Source organism: Mchenga conophoros, linkage group LG11 (genome assembly GCF_057382185.1).
Source record: "Mchenga conophoros isolate Kocher_MC1m ecotype Shallow Benthic linkage group LG11, M_conophoros_male_GT1.1, whole genome shotgun sequence".
Taxonomy (NCBI): Eukaryota; Metazoa; Chordata; class Actinopteri; order Cichliformes; family Cichlidae; genus Mchenga; species Mchenga conophoros.
This window is the reverse complement of record NC_140536.1, coordinates 2,496,507-2,513,531: the sequence shown is the minus strand read 5'-3', so window position 1 is coordinate 2,513,531 and position 17,025 is coordinate 2,496,507. Positions and strand designations below refer to the sequence as shown.

Genomic DNA, 17,025 nt, shown 5'->3' with positions numbered 1-17,025 from the left:
GTTTTATTTTGAAAGAGTCTGGTGTTCTTTGTTCATTGCATTTAGTCTTACTCTCCCCTGTGTTGTCATTATGTTTCATTCTAGTCAGCTGTGTCCTCATGTGTCTCCACTTCCCCTGATCACCTCATGTGTGTATTTAATAATTTTAAGTCCTCAGTCTTCCTGTGTTCGTGGTCGTGTCGTCTGATTCACCCACCCTGTTATTCTAGCTGCATGTCACTATTCTAGCCTGCAAGCTATCAGCCCCAAATAAAGGCTTGCTTTGAGTTTAGCAAAAGTTCTGCCTCCTGCATCTGTGTCCACATCTGGGTCCTCCAAACACTCTCCACACGGTAGTGATGGGCAGATGAAGCTTCATGAAGCACTGAAGCTTGGTTCACCCCAGCGCAAAGCTTCTTGAAGCTTCATTTGCTCTAGCAGGACACCTACTGGACGTAAAAATATTAGTTGGCATGAATTTGAAGATCGGGCCTTTTGCACACAGCCTGTAAATGTCAACAACAAAAGGAGTGTGTAAAACATGTATATTGTAGTGATGCAGTATACTGTGTATATTTATACTGGCAGTATGGAAAATGATTATTTGGACATGCTTAAAATGGAAATGATCATTTCCTGTGAGGTGAGGTGTGGTTGGGGTGTGGACAGCGGTTGTGCTTTTGTAACGTTGAGGTATGGACAGCTACACACTGAGGCTTCGAGCCTCAGTCCTGCCTGTTCACATTTTATTCTGTAAAAACTAAATTTTCACTGCTTTTATGACCTTTTTAGTGGGGAGAACATAGCTAGGATTTAATGATTTAACAAATCTTTTGAATCCTTTGTCCTCCACAATGCTAAATGGCTGTGAGTCCTCAATCACCATGCTGACCAGGTCTTCATCTATTGGAGATTGTTCTCCTGAGGAAAGACAATAAAGACAAAGCACAAATATAAATATCACACACGTCACTTATTACAGCTGTATAATATTGTTATATCATTTAGTAACATTACTGCATGCTATATTATCATGGCATTTGATGGCTCACCTGGTCTTGCTCCACAATCGGTGTTCCCCTTATTCTCATGCAAAGCTCTGTAGTGCCTAAGCATGGATGAGGTGTTGTTGTTATATCCCAGCTCCCTGGCACATAGCAAACACTTCACCTTGTACAAAAGTCAAGACAGCTTAACATAGGTTTTATTGCACCATCAGTATCATGAAAATACATCTTCTGTAGAAATTTACATACCTTGTTGGGAGGAATAAGATCAAAATGTTCCCACACAGGGGAGGACATCCTCCTCTTCTTAGCTGGCTCCATTCTCTCCTGACTTTCTCTCCTCACTCTCATAAACCTCCAAACGGTCTCCAAACTCTCACTAACAACTCTCCATCAAACACCTACATTTTGATTGAAGTCTGAGGGCTTTATATCGCTGTCATATCTCTCGGCAAAGTTCGAACAACTTCATGAACCAGTCACGTGGTACAGCCGGGCAGCGAGGCTTCGGACGTCATCATTTTCAGCTCCTCCCATAAATGAAGCAAGCCTCGATACGCGCATACAGGACGTTACATCACTACCACACGGTCAGGGGGGCTGACCGAGACATACATACAACGGAAGTAAATAACCCTTCAGTCAGGACGGTGATATTAGCAATATTCCCTATTAATCCTTTCAGTCAAGCCTGTAAGTTACTGATAAACGCACGATTTAAATGATCAAATATGTCATTTGGGCAGTCTGGGTAATTCTTTTTTATATTTTTATTTATTGTCCAGAACATTCCATAATTTCTTCTAAAAATTTAGAAATAACCTCTATTCACAAGAAATCATTTACTGGGTATTAATCATTAATACTGGATAGTTTCAAGAATGTTACTTGTTTACTCAGGAGCCAATCATTTATTGTGTTGTGGCCGTCAGAGCTGTCCAGCCACTCTTTCTCTCTCTGTGGATTCCCTGGCAGCATGGCTGCTTACCCACTCAGCTGGCTCTCTGGCTGGCACACCTTTCAACCACTTGCAATATTGAAACAGCGGCTCCACTTCTCTCCAGGTCTTTATATTTGCTGTTGCTGTACACAGCACTGTCTCACATCTTCTGTTACCTCTCCTTGTGTTATCTAGTCTGTTAATCAGTTATTTCTGTGCTCTACAAACCTGAACTATGAGGCTGAATTTGAGGCTTAGTGAGGTAACTTCAGGTCTAGAAGAGTGTGATGCCGAGTTAAATTTATGAATTAGTGAGCTACGTCAAGCATATAGTACAAGTTGTCATTGTTTATGTTTAAATCACTATATGTTGAATGCATATAGACTACTAATATGTGGAAGGTTATGTTCATTGAAGCGATCAACAAATATATAGGCCACTGCCTAATCATTTCTTTAGAAAAGAGCTTCCCTGTTCAATGCACAGATAGTAGCATCACCTACCATCAAGAGATCAGCAAGAAAAATGGGCCAGATTTACTAATGAAAATGGATTAGCATGAATAGTGTTCTAGAGTCAGTTGAAACTCTAGCATTAAATGTAGCTGGTTGAGTCCTGTTAGAGAATTAGGATCACGGGTATCTGTTGAATTGCTTCTTCATCGAAATGAAGCAGCAGGATGTACATGCAGAACTGCAAGTAGGATATACATACGTGTGGCCTGTGAACAGAGAAAACTGTAGCATGTGCTAGTTAAGCACTGCCCTCCAGAAATCATGAAATAGTCAGAGAAAATAAATAAATAAATAACTAATATTAAAAGGCTCAAATACTTGTTTCAAATGGAAATTAATTTATAACTTTTTCTAAATGCATTTTTCTGGATTTTTTTGGTTATTGTTCTGTCTCTCACTGTTCAAATAAACCTGCCAACACGTGTCTACCTACTTGGGTGAAGACACGTGTTGGTAGATCAGTGGCTGCTAAATCATCCAGTAGAAGACAAACTACTCTTCTAACTGCAAGGCCTGCAACAGCAACTGCAACCCGGACGATCTGATATCCTTGTGTTGGCGTTGTTTCCACATCATCATAATTAATGTTGTTCCAGGTTCAACATTGCAAGTGACCAATCACCTTCTTGTGACGTCATACTTCTGCGACTTCGAAATACCCGCCTCTGTCTGTCAATCCAGCGCGCCCGCTTCACTTGCGAGAAACCGCCGCCTGTCCGCCGAATTTGAAGTCCTTTTAGGATACTTTCCTTTAATAAACGGTAAGCATTATACATATGTTTCTCACTTGGCTTGCTGTTTGTTTGCTAGTGATACTTGACGACAGCATTAGCTAACCAGTGTTCTCTAGACCAGCGTTCCCATACTTTTTTGGTGTTTCGTGGCCCGGGGGTTGGGTCAGGCAAACATAAGTCAAGAGAATTTGAACTAAAAGGCCTAGACTAATGGTTGTGTGCTGAATCTATGAATCAAACTATCACCTGGGAACATAATTAACTGGTCCATAGCTGTGAAACTGGACATGAGTTCTTGATTCTATGGAGATTAACAGTAATCCAGAAATTTACAAATTTGTCCCTGGGACATCGCGTAAATGTTGTCCCTGGGACATCGCGTAAATGTCGTCCCTGGGACATCGCGTAAATGTCGTCCCTGGGACATCGCGTAAATGTCGTTCCTGGGACATCGCGTAAATGTCGTCCCTGGGACATCGCGTAAATGTCGTTCCTGGGACATCGCGTAAATGTCGTTCCTGGGACATCGCGTAAATGTCGTTCCTGGGACATCGCGTAAATGTCGTTCCTGGGACATCGCGTAAATGTCGTTCCTGGGACATCGCGTAAATGTTGTCCCTGGGACATCGCGTAAATGTCGTCCCTGGGACATCGCGTAAATGTCGTCCCAGGGACATTGCGTAAATGTCGTCCCTGGGACATCGCGTAAATGTCGTCCCAGGGACATCGCGTAAATGTCGTTCCTGGGACATCGCGTAAATGTCGTTCCTGGGACATCGTGTAAATGTCATTCCTGGGACATCGTGTAAATGTCGTCCCTGGGACATCGCGTAAATGTCGTCCCTGGGACATCTCGTAAATGTTGTCCCTGGAACATCATGTAGAAGTTGCCCTGGGACATCGTGTAGATGTTGTCCCTGGGACATCATGTTAAAGTTGCCAGAGACATACCATATGAAAGTTTAGCTTCTTTTAGCCCCTGTTTGTTTTATATTATTTTATATATATATTATTTTTAATATTATATTTAATATTTACATTGTATTGCAAAAAACCCCAAAACAAGTTAAAATGAATTAATGAATATTGACTAATTAAACCTTCGTTATTTTTCCACCAGAAATGGACGACATAATTAGAAGAAGTGTTCTGAATGACGAAAAAAAAGAACTGGAAAAGACACACAACTTTGTGTGCATGTCCAAAATGCTGCAGCAAGAGTCCTGACAGGGACTAGAAAGAGAGAGCATATTTCTCCTGTTTTGGCTTCCCTTCATTGGCTTCCTGTTAAATCCAGAATTGAATTCAAAATCCTGCTCCTCACATACAAGGTCTTAAATAATCAGGCCCCATCTTATCTTAATGACCTTGTAGTACCATATCACCCTATTAGAGCGCTCCGCTCTCGCTCTGCAGGCCTACTTGTTGTTCCTAGAGTATTTAAAAGTAGAATGGGAGGGAGAGCCTTCAGTTTTCAGGCCCCTCTTCTGTGGAACCAGCTTCCAGTTTGGATTCGGGAGACAGACACTATCTCTACTTTTAAGATTAGGCTTAAAACTTTCCTTTTTTCTAAAGCATATAGTTAGGGCTGGACCAGGTGACCCTGAATCCTCCCTTTGTTATGCTGCAATAGATGTAGGCTGCTGGGGGATTCCCATGATGCATTGAGTTTTTCCTTTCCAGTCACCTTTCTCACTCACTATGTATTAATAGACCTCTCTGCATTGAATCATATCTGTTATTAACCTCTGTCTCTCTTCCACAGCATGTCTTTATCCTGTCTTCCTTCTCTCACCCCAACCGGTCGCAGCAGATGGCCGCCCCTCCCTGAGCCTGGTTCTGCCGGAGGTTTCTTCCTGTTAAAAGGGAGTTTTTCCTTCCCACTGTCGCCAAAGTGCTTGCTCATAGGGGCTCATATGATTGTTGGGTTTTTCTCTGTATCTATGAAGCGCCTTGAGGCGACTTTTGTTGTGATTTGGCGCTATATAAATAAAATTGAATTGAATTGAATTGAATTGAATTGAATTGAATGTGTCACAATGCCAGGAGGACCCATTCAGTGTTGTGTTAGAAAAATTGAACTCATTAACCCTTCATGGACATTATAAATGTTTAAATGTTGCCTCAGGTAAAGACAGGAAAAGAGACTATTACAAAGTCAACTGCATGAGAGCTGGGGAAAAAAGTCGAAACAGCTACAGAGCAGTGGGCTGTAAGGCCTATGTTTCATTTAAAGTACTCAAATGTTGGAAAGACCACACAGTCATCGTGCAGCGTACATATGATAAGCATGATGGGCATGATCCTTCAGACCCAAAAGACGCACATTTCAACAATATTTCCAGTGATTTGAGGAGGAAGATTGAGGAACTGCTTTCCCTTGGAACTAAGCCAGCCATCATACTAACCGAATGTCATAAATGGGCCAAAGAACATGGACACAGAGATCTTCACAACAGAGAGCATTTTGTCACACCACGTGACATTGACAGTGTTAGAACCTGCATGATGAGGAAGAAGCACTTTAACTGTGGAGACAGTCAATGTGTACATACCTTACTTAATGGAAAACATCAAGAACATGTTCTCTTCTATCAACCATACACATCTGACCAAGAACTAATGATTGTTTTGCAGACACCTGTAATGAAATCAAACATGGAGAACTATGCAAAACAGTTAGTATTTGTTGACACCACGCACTGCGTTAACCAGTATTCATTTCCCTTATTCACACTTGTTGTAAGAGATGATCATGGGCATGGAGTCCCTGTGGCCTATGCTATTGTCAGCAACGAAAGTCCGAAAACCCTGGAAACTGTTCTTGGAATAGTTTGTGAGCATTTCCCAACTTCCCCGAGGTAAATAATACATTGACAGCTATTGATTTTGAAATAATTCCTTTTCAAAAAAGTTATAACATGCCAGAATCTAATGCTATAGCTGCAGCATGGGCTGCAAAAAACTTTCCTTTCCAGTTGTTAAAGCTATTCCTATAGGCTGTATGCAGTATTTTATATTTATTATTATTAACCTTTATTTAACCAGGAAAAGTCCCATTGAGATTAAAAACCTCTTTTGCAAGGGAGTCCTGGCCAAGAGGCGACAACACGTTGAAATTACAAAGTTACATACATATTATAAATAACAATTACATTTTAAAAACATTTTTCTCTGGCTCTCTCAATCTGGACTTAAAAGCATTTAATGAAATAAGATCTGCTATCTTCCAGTCTTTTTGCATCATGTTCCATGTGAAAGGGGCAGCATAAGTAAAAGCCCTCTTTCCCAGTTCAGTTCTGGCAAATGGAACATTGAGCAATAAAAGATATATCTACTTGTGAGTTGAAATGTTTAATTTGGCATTGAAGTGGTGCTTTGAGATAGCAAAAACATTTTCATACTGTTTAATCTCATTTAGTGTTTTCTTTTTTTCTGTAGAGCATTTATGGTTGACAAAGACTTTGCGGAAATAAATGCTTTGCAGAAGGTTTTTCCAGAGTCAGCTATCCTTCTATGCTGGTACCATGTCTTGCAGGTAAACCACATTGTTTTCTTTTCACGTTGTCTAAGATGCACCTGAAACACATTTTTACAACAGGGTCCTGTTGTTATGATTTGCCTCATTGTGATATTCACCTACTCAGGTTAATGAATATAAAGGGATAAAATGTTGAGTGACTATGTCCATTCATTTAAGACCACAGTGCACTCATCTTCTGGTGGCTGCTTCCCAAAGCTCTTTTTGACATTTAAAAATATGTTTGCCTGGTTGATTTCTGTAATGCACAGGTCCTCTTGTCCAGTGAGTGACAAAGTTATTTTTGGACGACAGCTTTCTTTTATGCTTTTTGTACAGCTGCTCCTCTGTCTCTCTCTCCAGATTAACTTTTTTTCTCTTACATTCACAGGCTGTTAATCGATGGCTTTCAAAATCAGAGTCCGGGGTCCATGGGCTTTCTAACACCCAAAAGAGAAATGAAATCATTTCTTTCTTTTGTAAGCTGAAAGCTTGCACATCTGTAAGTGTAATTTGTCTATTTCACATTTTGATTTCTTGATTACACTAAGAGCATAATAACTTTCAGTTGCTAAAAAAAGTTACAGAGAGATACAAAATAGATTTTTGAAACAATTTCTAAAACTGGCTTCTTATCTTGCTTATCAAAACAAGTACTTAAGCTGTGCAGACCATCATTGTGTCACCCACTGTGCAGCAGAACTTGTGAGTGGGATTCTTTCACAGACAGATGCTGAAACCAAATATGCTTATAGGTTTAGTGTTCCTTCTTAGCCATTGTAAGGGAAGAAATAATTGCTTCTTAATACAAAAACACGACATATTATTAATAACTTAAAATTCTTAATGTTATTCAATAAAAGGAAAAGGGCTTCAATACATAATATTAAAGATTTCAATAGGTCTGTTAAATGGATTGAAATATATTCTGTTGCATCCAATTCTCTTAGGAGGACGACTTTAAAGCCACATCAGCAGAGTTCTGCCAGACATTTAAGCAATACCCTTTGGTGTGCCAGTATTTTCAGAAGCACTGGGAAGGCATTGGCCACATGTGGTGTGACTACGGCCGTCGCTTCAGTCACGCTCGTTCTGAAACAAACAATGTGATTGAAAGGTATGATTTATTATTTTGACCTCATTCAATTGTATTGCTGAAAAAAAGATATTATGCTTTAATCCAAGAGGCTAAACTGAGTAGGTTCGTCATGTCATTGCCAGAACAGGTTTTAGGCAAATCCTTTAAATTCTAGCAGCGTTTTTTATGTTATCACAACAAAAAACAGAGTAGGTGGATTTGCCTAAATCAGCTAAACCGGCACAGAGCATTCCTTTATAAAAGACGTGTGCAATAGGTATTCCAATTTTTAAAAAATAATACAGTCTTGATTAAAACTTTAAATTCCTTCAATTACAGTTACTAATCATTTCAAATAACTGTTTTTCAGATTTTTCCACCGCCTGAAATACCAGTTTTTATCTGGCTACAAGAATAGGCGTCTGGATGATCTGATTGAAGTGCTCCTAGGGAAGGCCGACGACTACTTCTCAGTCATAAAAACCCTGCAAGATGTGGGCCGCATGAAAAACAGGTTTGCTGACACCTTGTCTCAAGTTTCAGACTCTGCTTCAAGACTGATGGAAAGTGGTTGGGCTCTTAAAATTACAGTCAAGAACAGCCATGGAGTTAATGCATATCAAGTCCCATCTGAGTCAAGAGAAGACATGGTGTATGATGTCTGCCCTGTTGAGTCCTACTGCAACTGTACATATGGCTTACGAGGACTTCTTTGCAAGCATCTAGTGTTACTTGCAAAATTAGCAGAGGCTGACAATGACATCTATCCAAACATGGAAACAGACCTTGGCAAGAATTGCAGTGAAAGAAAGGCATTACTTTGTACACTGTGAGGACTTGAAAGTGATAAAAATGCCAAGTTTGTTTGGAAATCTGTGGTTTTTTTGCATCGGCTGAAACACTTCAGTGCACTTGTTGTACGTTCTCTCACTATAACACATGTGCTTGCCTGAAGGTGGCTTGTAGCCATTTTAAACAAATGAAAAACTCTCTGAAAAATCCTCTATCAACTTTGAATGACACTCCTGTAGTTGAAAGCACAGACAAAAAATGCACAGAAGATGCAGTTGGAAAACTAAATGCTGTTTTAGACACAGTTAAACAGTGGGCATTCATTCCAGAGGGTATTACTGCAATGATAGATGAACTGCATACAAATATCTTAAAAACAAAACAAGTAGGCAAAAGTATATGCCAGTACGAAATAAAGACGACAGATAATGCACGCAAAATTAGGCCATTCTATTCTAGCAAGAAACGTTCGGCCAGCATCGACATTCCAACAGTCTGTGAAAATGAATGTGAACAGTCGATAACCACTGAAAGAGAGACATCCTCTGGAGAAAATTAAAACCTTTTGGAATACAAAACAAAAAAGAGAAGAGTTAAAGCTAAGTATATGCACAAGTAGACTTTTGTGTGACATTTCAAAGGGACTGCATCCATTACTTCTGTTTATTGAAACTAAAGCTGTCTTAACTTTCTGCCAAGGAAAAGATGAAAAGAAATTGTTTGGTCTCTCAAGCAGTTGTTATTTATGTGTGTTATTCATTACGTTGGCTTGGTTGCTGTTTTTGATACAAATTCATCTGTGCCCATTGTAATATTTTCATATGTTACTATTTTTATATTGCTATGCATTATAAATAAAGGATTACTTATTACTATTAAAGGTCTGCATTTGTAATTGTTGGTATTATTTATAAAATATGCGCTCTTAAGTTTTTTGCTCCATAAAACGATACCTGTCACTTTTTGGACATAGAGTATCAGCTGTTGAGAATCCTGGCTCATACAAAATAGAAGTAAAAGGTTTCAACATCCAGCCTTTTTATGATTAAATACAAAGTGTAATAACAGAGTTATTGGGGTGTGATTTTGTTAATAGTTAGTCTTAAGTATAAGTTTAATAGTAATGAGTAAGAAAATATAGCCAGAATAATGGAATGAGACTAACACCTGACCTCACACTGAGATTTGGTATGAAGTGGCATGTTTGTGCTAATGCTGACATTGGGGCTCAGAGTTCCTCTGTGTGTATATATTTGTGAACGTTAACTTGGCTAATGTCCAAGGGTTTGACTGCTTTCCTGTTGGATTGTATCACAAAGAACGGGGATAAGAGCACCAGTGGCCGTGCACACCCTCATCTCTCTCCTTCACCCGATCATTAGTGTTGGAAACCGGCATTAGCTCAGAGTAGATTAGACTTCAGTATAGTGCAAGTGATTTGATTTTATGATTATTTGATTCAGTTTTTTCTGTGTTCAAGCTCAATTACTTTAATAAAATATGTTGAATTCAAACAAATAAATAAACAAATAAACTGTGGACATTACCCTTTTAAACCTTTCTGAAACAAGACAGGTAAAAACCAGTGTATAAAAGTTTACATAGGTATAAATAGCTCTAACACTTTACTCCAGCCTGGCGTCCACACATGTGGACATCACATTTTGGGTTATTTAGACCAAAATACTAAATCTTGATCAACAAGTGCCTGATATACAGTTATGAGGACATTATACTGCAACTGTTCTATCGAAATTTCAAATTAATGTCCTCATATGTGGCTCTCATTTTTCTCAGAAACAAAAATTAGGTAAAAAAAAACAAAACCTGGTAATTCTTTCTTTTTACATTCATCGGGTTCCAATCGGCCCAAATATCAAAGAGAAATTAAAAATGCATGCCATGGAAGATTTCGGGTCTTAGGGGGTTAAAATGACCAGACCCCTCCGGCCTGTTTTCCAGGCCACTAAATTAAACCCAGTCAATTACCAATTGCACAGAATAAAAACCTACGAGGTCCACTAATAGTCCAAAAGTCCAAATCTTTAATAGAAAAGACAGGCAGAACTCAAACAAACAATAATCCAAACGAGGAGCATATATACACACTGGAAAGTAAATAATTATAAGTTATTAAATCAGACTAATTAAATACAGTAAAACTAATAAGGGAAGACGAACACACGGGAAATAAAAATAACAGTGTAAACATACCAAAACTCAAAATAAAACAGGAAAGCTACTACAAACCGAGTGTGACACAATTACATTCATATTGAAACATATGTGATAATTTTCTTTCTTTGTAGCATTTTTAAGATATGTGTTAGAACAGTCATTATGCTGTTTGGATTAGGAACCAATCATTTTTGCCAAATAGTTAACACAAACTTAGAACAACAATGAACAATTTTCAAGATTCTGATTTACAGAACAAACAAAAGTCACAAAAGGTTTCATTATTTAAGAAACAAGATCAAGTTTTTCACACAGGAATGAAATGACAGAATCCAGTGCAGCGGGGCCAAAGGTGTGTGTCAGCAAACTGAAGGTTGAGGAATCAGTCAGCTCATGTTTAAGATTGTGTTGGATTTTGAGAAGAGTCTGTCTGTTATTAGAAAGTAAGATTAACAATGTTACACCAATAACCCAAATACGGGGAAATGACAAATAATACCAAAAAAGATACAACTTTCATATTGTTTTACTAACTTACTTTGTCATATCAGCACTTGAATGGTCGATGCCTTTACAGACCATGTCTGTTGTGACATCGCAGGCCAATCTTCCGGCAAACCCGAGGGCTAGCTCCCCAGCCTCCTCTTCACTCAGAACACTAAACACCGTTACTTTAGTTTTGGCCTTCTTAGGCCTGTCAAGAATCATTGCGGGCAGTTTGGCTTTGCGGCCCTAAAAAAGAAAAAGTGCAAACACCAAAAGAGCAGAGAGAGACACACGCACAAAGTTAAATGCTTTTGTTTACATGGTGTAATTGTGTATATGTTGCAGCAAATGCACAATTTCCAGCCACATTGTCACTTCATTGATACGAGTAACCCGGATTTATTTCAGGTGACATCAAAATCACGAAATGTATACCTACCCCAATCAAACCTCTGCTTGGATTCTGCGCTTGATCTCGTCTTCTGTTATTGTGTAGGTTTTCTTTTTTGAGCTTGGTACAGATAAGCGACCATGCACTCTGTAAACTGTACTAGTTCCTTCTGAATCAGTTTGGAATTCTGCATCTGCATCGATCCTGTCAACATCAGCAGCAGCAGCATTATCTGTACTCAGACTTGTGCCGTATACTTTCTTTTTCTTTGTCTTCAGTCTGTGTACCTTCATCTCTTTCAGTCTGTGTACCTTCATCTCTTTCAGTCTGTGTGCCTTCATCTCTTTCAGTCTGTGTGCCTTCATCTCTTTCAGTCTGTGTACCTTCATCTCTTTCAGTCTGTGTACCTTCATCTCTTTCAGTCTGTGTACCTTCATCTCTTTCAGTCTGTGTACCTTCATCTCTTTCAGTCTGTGTGCCTTCATCTCTTTCAGTCTGTGTACCTTCATCTCTTTCAGTCTGTGTACCTTCATCTCTTTCAGTCTGTGTGCCTTCATCTCTTTCAGTCTGTGTGCCTTCATCTCTTTCAGTCTGTGTACCTTCATCTCTTTCAGTCTGTGTGCCTTCATCTCTTTCAGTCTGTGTACCTTCATCTCTTTCAGTCTGTGTACCTTCATCTCTTTCAGTCTGTGTGCCTTCATCTCTTTCAGTCTGTGTGCCTTCATCTCTTTCAGTCTGTGTGCCTTCATCTCTTTCAGTCTGTGTGCCTTCATCTCTTTCAGTCTGTGTACCTTCATCTCTTTCAGTCTGTGTGCCTTCATCTCTTTCAGTCTGTGTGCCTTCATCTCTTTCAGTCTGTGTACCTTCATCTCTTTCAGTCTGTGTGCCTTCATCTCTTTCAGTCTGTGTGCCTTCATCTCTTTCAGTCTGTGTGCCTTCATCTCTTTCAGTCTGTGTGCCTTCATCTCTTTCAGTCTGTGTACCTTCATCTCTTTCAGTCTGTGTGCCTTCATCTCTTTCAGTCTGTGTGCCTTCATCTCTTTCAGTCTGTGTACCTTCATCTCTTTCAGTCTGTGTGCCTTCATCTCTTTCAGTCTGTGTACCTTCATCTCTTTCAGTATGTGTACCTTCATCTCTTTCAGTCTGTGTGCCTTCATCTCTTTCAGTCTGTGTGCCTTCATCTCTTTCAGTCTGTGTACCTTCATCTCTTTCAGTCTGTGTACCTTCATCTCTGACTGTCAGTCCTCCTATCTCACTGTTACTTGTCGGTTTGCTGCAGATGTTCTCTCCCTTAGGAACCTTTCCTTTGTCATTCGCTGCCTGATGCTTTCCCTGATGACATTCTTCACTGGCTACTTCTATTGCTCCTCCTGTATAGCCACCTACTATGCTGCACAACTCCTTTCCCTCTGCTGTGCTGCACTGTGCTGTTACATAACGAAGAATGATATAAACAGCACTATATCAATTTAATTGTGAAGAGAAATCCCCACAATACGACACAGTTATGTCTAAAATAGTTTTGTGTAAAAACTGGATCTTGAAACGTCCACTTTAATTACACAGTCCGGGTGTGCAAAGGCAAAATTACGAAATTTTTTTCACTTTAAACATTTTTGGACATTGTTTAGTTATATTGTGACTTACTCTCACAGAAGATACAGATGCCACAAACAGACTTTGAACAACGCATGTGCTTGTATGCACCACATTTCTGGCACTGCACCTGTGAATTAAAAAAAAAAAGAAACAAACAAACAAAAACCAAATGAACAAAGTCCATTATATAAACAATCTATATGGCTAAGGACATGTCATAGCGTACCCGGTCTTTGGCTGCAATCACACACCAGCACTGACTGCACTTCCTAGTTCGATCTGCAAAATATAATTTGTTTAAGTACAAGTTACATTTTCCAATGTTAGAGAAAAAGAAGGCGGCTAATTTTATCTTTACCTATTGAGGAAAATAAGTAGTGGCAAAGTCGGGACCTGAGCTTTGTGATTTCAGTGTTGTACTCCTCCACTTGTGTTTTACCGTCAATGAGAGATTGGGCAAACTAATAATTGACGAAGAAAAAAAAAAAAAAGAACAAAAAGAATTAGATTAACAAAGAAATGTTTGTTTGTTTTTAACCCCCCCCCCCCCCCCCCCCCCGAGAAAAAAAAAAAAACAGAGCAACCAAAGCAAAGCATTACTGCTGAAATGGTTCAATCTACAAAAAAAATTGAGATTTTACCATCCTGCCTCTAAGGCTTTAAAAGCTGAATAGGCAAAAATGTAAACATTACTTATATAGGTTAAAGCTATAGTTTTCAGTACCATTATGACATGCACTCCACATGAGTTCCCATCCTGTTGATGTGGGTGGCTCACATGTGACAAGGTCCACTCTCCAGCGCAGCCTCTTGCTGAAGCAAATGAGCTGAGAGATCGCAGTTATTACAAATAAAAAGCATATAGAGAAATCAATAACCACGTTCGGTAATGCTTTCAATTAAATTAAATATGTTATGTTAAATATGTTAATTAATTACCTCCAGTTTTTCAACACCGCACTTTTTCTGACCTCCGACTCGCCAAATGAATTCATATAGACTATGGTCCTCTTGGGTATGTCACAAAACTGTTTTGTAAAAAGATGGATATGGTAGGCTTGGGCCTTGAGCTTTCCTAATGAGGGACACTGAAAAGTATCATGCACTAGAGAGAGTGCAAAATCTGTGCAACTTACAAACAAGGTCCAGTGGCTGCCGTTTTCCAGACAGGCTCCAATCAATTTCTCATACATCTGAAAGATGTTTTTCTGGAAATAAAAAGAATGTGACAAGTATGTTTTTCTGTCAAGAATGACACTGCAAAACTGCAAAAGCTTGTCAGGTGAGACTTGTAATTAATTCTGCAGATACACAAACATATAGAAAGTGTCATTTTTGGTTTACATTAATTAATTTCTATAGTGTGTACAAAACAAATCAAGACCACAGACTCAACACGCACCACTCAATTTTTGGTGTTCTTTATCAGTTGGCCAAGACAGAAATGTTTTAATCTGTGTGCATTGCTTTTGAACAAGTCTTTACACAGAAAAGGTTTCAGAAAGGTGTTTTTCAGGTTCTTCTGACAAGGCTTCAATTTTGGAAAATGCTGTTTGTTTATAGTGGCAACTTATAAACCCTTTGTGATAAGAACATAGTTACCACAGTCCAAGTCACAAAAGGCGGTTTCTCGAAGAACATTTGTTTTTTTAAGGCGGGTATTTTTCGAAGTCGCAAAAGTATGACGTCACAAGAAGGTGATTGGTTACTTGTAATGTGGACCCTGGAACAACATTAATTATGATGATGTGGGAACAACGCCAACACGAGGATATCAGATCGTCCATTAAGACATAGTGACTGAGAAAGGAAAAACTCAATGCATCATGGGAATCCCCCGGCAGTCTACGTCTGTTGCAGCATAACTAAGGGAGGATTCAGGGTCACCTGGTCCAGCCCTAACTATATGCTTTAGCAAAAAGGAAAGTTTGAAGCCTAATCTTGAAAGTAGAGATAGTGTCTGTCTCCTGAATCCAAACTGGAAGCTGGTTCCACAGAAGAGGGGCCTGAAAACTGAAGGCTCTGCCTCCCATTCTACTTTTAAATACTCTAGGAACAACAAGTAGGCCTGCAGAGCGAGAGCGAAGTGCTCTAATAGGGTGATATGGTACTACAAGGTCATTAAGATAAGATGGGGCCTGATTATTTAAGACCTTGTATGTGAGGAGCAGGATTTTGAATTCTGGATTTAACAGGAAGCCAAAACAGGAGAAATCTGCTCTCTCTTTCTAGTCCCTGTCAGGACTCTTGCTGCAGCATTTTGGATCAGCTGAAGGCTTTTCAGGGAGTTTTTTGGACTTCCTGATAATAATGAATTACAGTCGTCCAGCCTGGAAGTAATAAATGCATGAACTAGTTTTTCAGCGTCACTCTGAGACAGGATATTTCTAACTTTAGAGATGTTGCACAAATGGAAGAAAGCAGTCTTACATATTTGTTTAATATGTGCATTGAAGGACATGTCCTGGTCAAAAATGACTCCAAGGTTCCTCACAGCGTTACTGGAGGCCAAGGTAATGCCATCCAGAGTAAGAATCTGCTTAGATACCATATTTCTAAGATTTTCAGGGCCGAGTACAATAACCTCAGTTTGATCTGAATTAAGAAGCAGAAAGTTAGCGGCCATCCAGGTCTTTATGTCTTTAAGACATTCCTGCAGTTTAACTCATTGGTGTGTGTTATCTGGCTTCATGGACAGATAGAGCTGGGTGTCATCTGCATAGCAGTGTAAATGTATGCTATGTCTTCTAATGATGCTGCCTAAGGGAAGCATGTATAATGTAAACAGAATTGGTCCTAGCACTGAACCCTGTGGAACTCCATAATTAACCTCAGTGTGTGAAGAGGACTCTCCATTTACATGCACAAACTGGAGTCTATTAGATAGATATGATACAAACCACTGCAGTGCAGTACCTGTAATACCTACAGCATGTTCTAATCGCTCTAATAGGATATTATGATCGACAGTATCGAACGCTGCACTGAGGTCTAGCAGGACAAGCACAGAGATGAGTCCACTGTCAGAGGCCATAAGAAGATCATTTGTAACCTTCACTAAAGCTGTTTCTGTGCTGTGATGAGCTCTGAAACCTGACTGAAACTCTTCAAATAAACCTCTGCAGATGATCTGTTAGCTGTTTGACAACTACTTGTCACGGTTCTGGGTCCGTTGGACCCAGTATTTTGAGTTTATTATGTTTTGATTTAAGTTTGCATCAGGGATTGTTTTCTTGTTCTCTTGTTGTGTTAATGATGATGTTTATTATTGGAGTTCCATGTTTCTGTTTATTTGGGTTTAAGATGTGGGTTTAGTTTCATGTGTCATTTTCTGTCTCTTTATGTCGAGCCGGCGTCTTAGTGTGATGTTTTATTGTGAAGGTCTGCGTCTCATGTGAGTGTGTTCAGTTTTACCTCTGTCTCGTCTTGTTGATTATTCCCAGCTGTGTCCACCACCTGTGTGTAATTCCCGTGTTTCTCTGTGTGTATTTAAGTCGTGTCCTCCGTCATTGTAGCTGCTGGTCCGTCTGTGTATCTACCATGTCTCACCCGTGTGTTCTCCCTGCTGTCCATCGTCATTCTCCTCTGCTCGTTCTCATTCAGGTTTGTGCTTTGTAGTTTAGTTGTTTTCCAGTCTAGTTTAGTTCGTGCTCCGTTTGCTGTTTGTCCATATTTATTTCGTGCTCAATAAAACACCTTCACACCCTCACGACTGCCTGCGCTTGAATCCTCCCTCATTTATCTTTCAAGGATGTTTGATATAAAGGAAGGTTGGAGATTGGCCTATAATTAGCTAAGACTGCTG

At 39.5% G+C, this 17,025-nt stretch overlaps 2 protein-coding genes and 1 long non-coding RNA gene across 3 annotated transcripts; 2 read left to right on the top strand and 1 right to left on the bottom strand.

Annotated features, from left to right (window-relative positions):
- The first annotated feature begins 1,925 nt into the window (after positions 1 to 1,925).
- Positions 1,926 to 5,116, top strand: LOC146563429 (uncharacterized). Its single transcript, XR_014894246.1, has 3 exons — positions 1,926 to 2,050; positions 3,039 to 3,203; positions 4,942 to 5,116. It is a non-coding gene; the product is annotated as an uncharacterized LOC146563429 (long non-coding RNA).
- Positions 5,117 to 5,471: 355 nt separating this feature from the next.
- Positions 5,472 to 8,948, top strand: LOC146563428 (uncharacterized). The gene is made up of 5 exons (XM_085290520.1): positions 5,472 to 6,037; positions 6,618 to 6,714; positions 7,088 to 7,198; positions 7,647 to 7,813; positions 8,145 to 8,948. Exons 1-5 carry the CDS (start codon positions 5,682 to 5,684, stop codon positions 8,605 to 8,607), a joined length of 1,194 nt encoding a protein of 397 aa, XP_085146646.1. The 5' UTR covers positions 5,472 to 5,681; the 3' UTR covers positions 8,608 to 8,948.
- A 2,901-nt stretch (positions 8,949 to 11,849) lies between these two features.
- On the bottom strand, positions 11,850 to 14,350 carry LOC146563427 (uncharacterized). The gene is made up of 7 exons (XM_085290519.1): positions 14,160 to 14,350; positions 13,945 to 14,047; positions 13,579 to 13,681; positions 13,447 to 13,499; positions 13,269 to 13,347; positions 12,845 to 13,048; positions 11,850 to 12,052 (listed from the first exon to the last, which is right to left on the bottom strand). Exons 1-7 carry the CDS (start codon positions 14,213 to 14,215, stop codon positions 11,850 to 11,852), a joined length of 801 nt encoding a protein of 266 aa, XP_085146645.1. The 5' UTR covers positions 14,216 to 14,350.
- Between the last annotated feature and the right edge of the window lie 2,675 nt (positions 14,351 to 17,025).

What these genes read in the sequence shown, in the direction of transcription:
- LOC146563428 (XM_085290520.1), top strand. Translation starts at nt 5,682, where the DNA reads ATGATGAGGAAGAAGCACTTTAACTGTGGAGACAGTCAATGTGTACAT. An exon ending in CATTTCCCAACTTCCCCGAG is followed by an intron (nt 6,038 to 6,617) that starts GTAAATAATACA and finishes TTTTTTCTGTAG; the next exon opens with AGCATTTATGGTTGACAAAG. An exon ending in GCTGGTACCATGTCTTGCAG is followed by an intron (nt 6,715 to 7,087) that starts GTAAACCACATT and finishes TTACATTCACAG; the next exon opens with GCTGTTAATCGATGGCTTTC.
- LOC146563427 (XM_085290519.1), bottom strand. Translation starts at nt 14,215, where the DNA reads ATGAATTCATTTGGCGAGTCGGAGGTCAGAAAAAGTGCGGTGTTGAAA. An exon ending in TGATTGCAGCCAAAGACCGG is followed by an intron (nt 13,348 to 13,446) that starts GTACGCTATGAC and finishes TTTAATTCACAG; the next exon opens with GTGCAGTGCCAGAAATGTGG. An exon ending in ACTGACAGTCAGAGATGAAG is followed by an intron (nt 12,053 to 12,844) that starts GTACACAGACTG and finishes AAAGAGATGAAG; the next exon opens with GTACACAGACTGAAAGAGAT.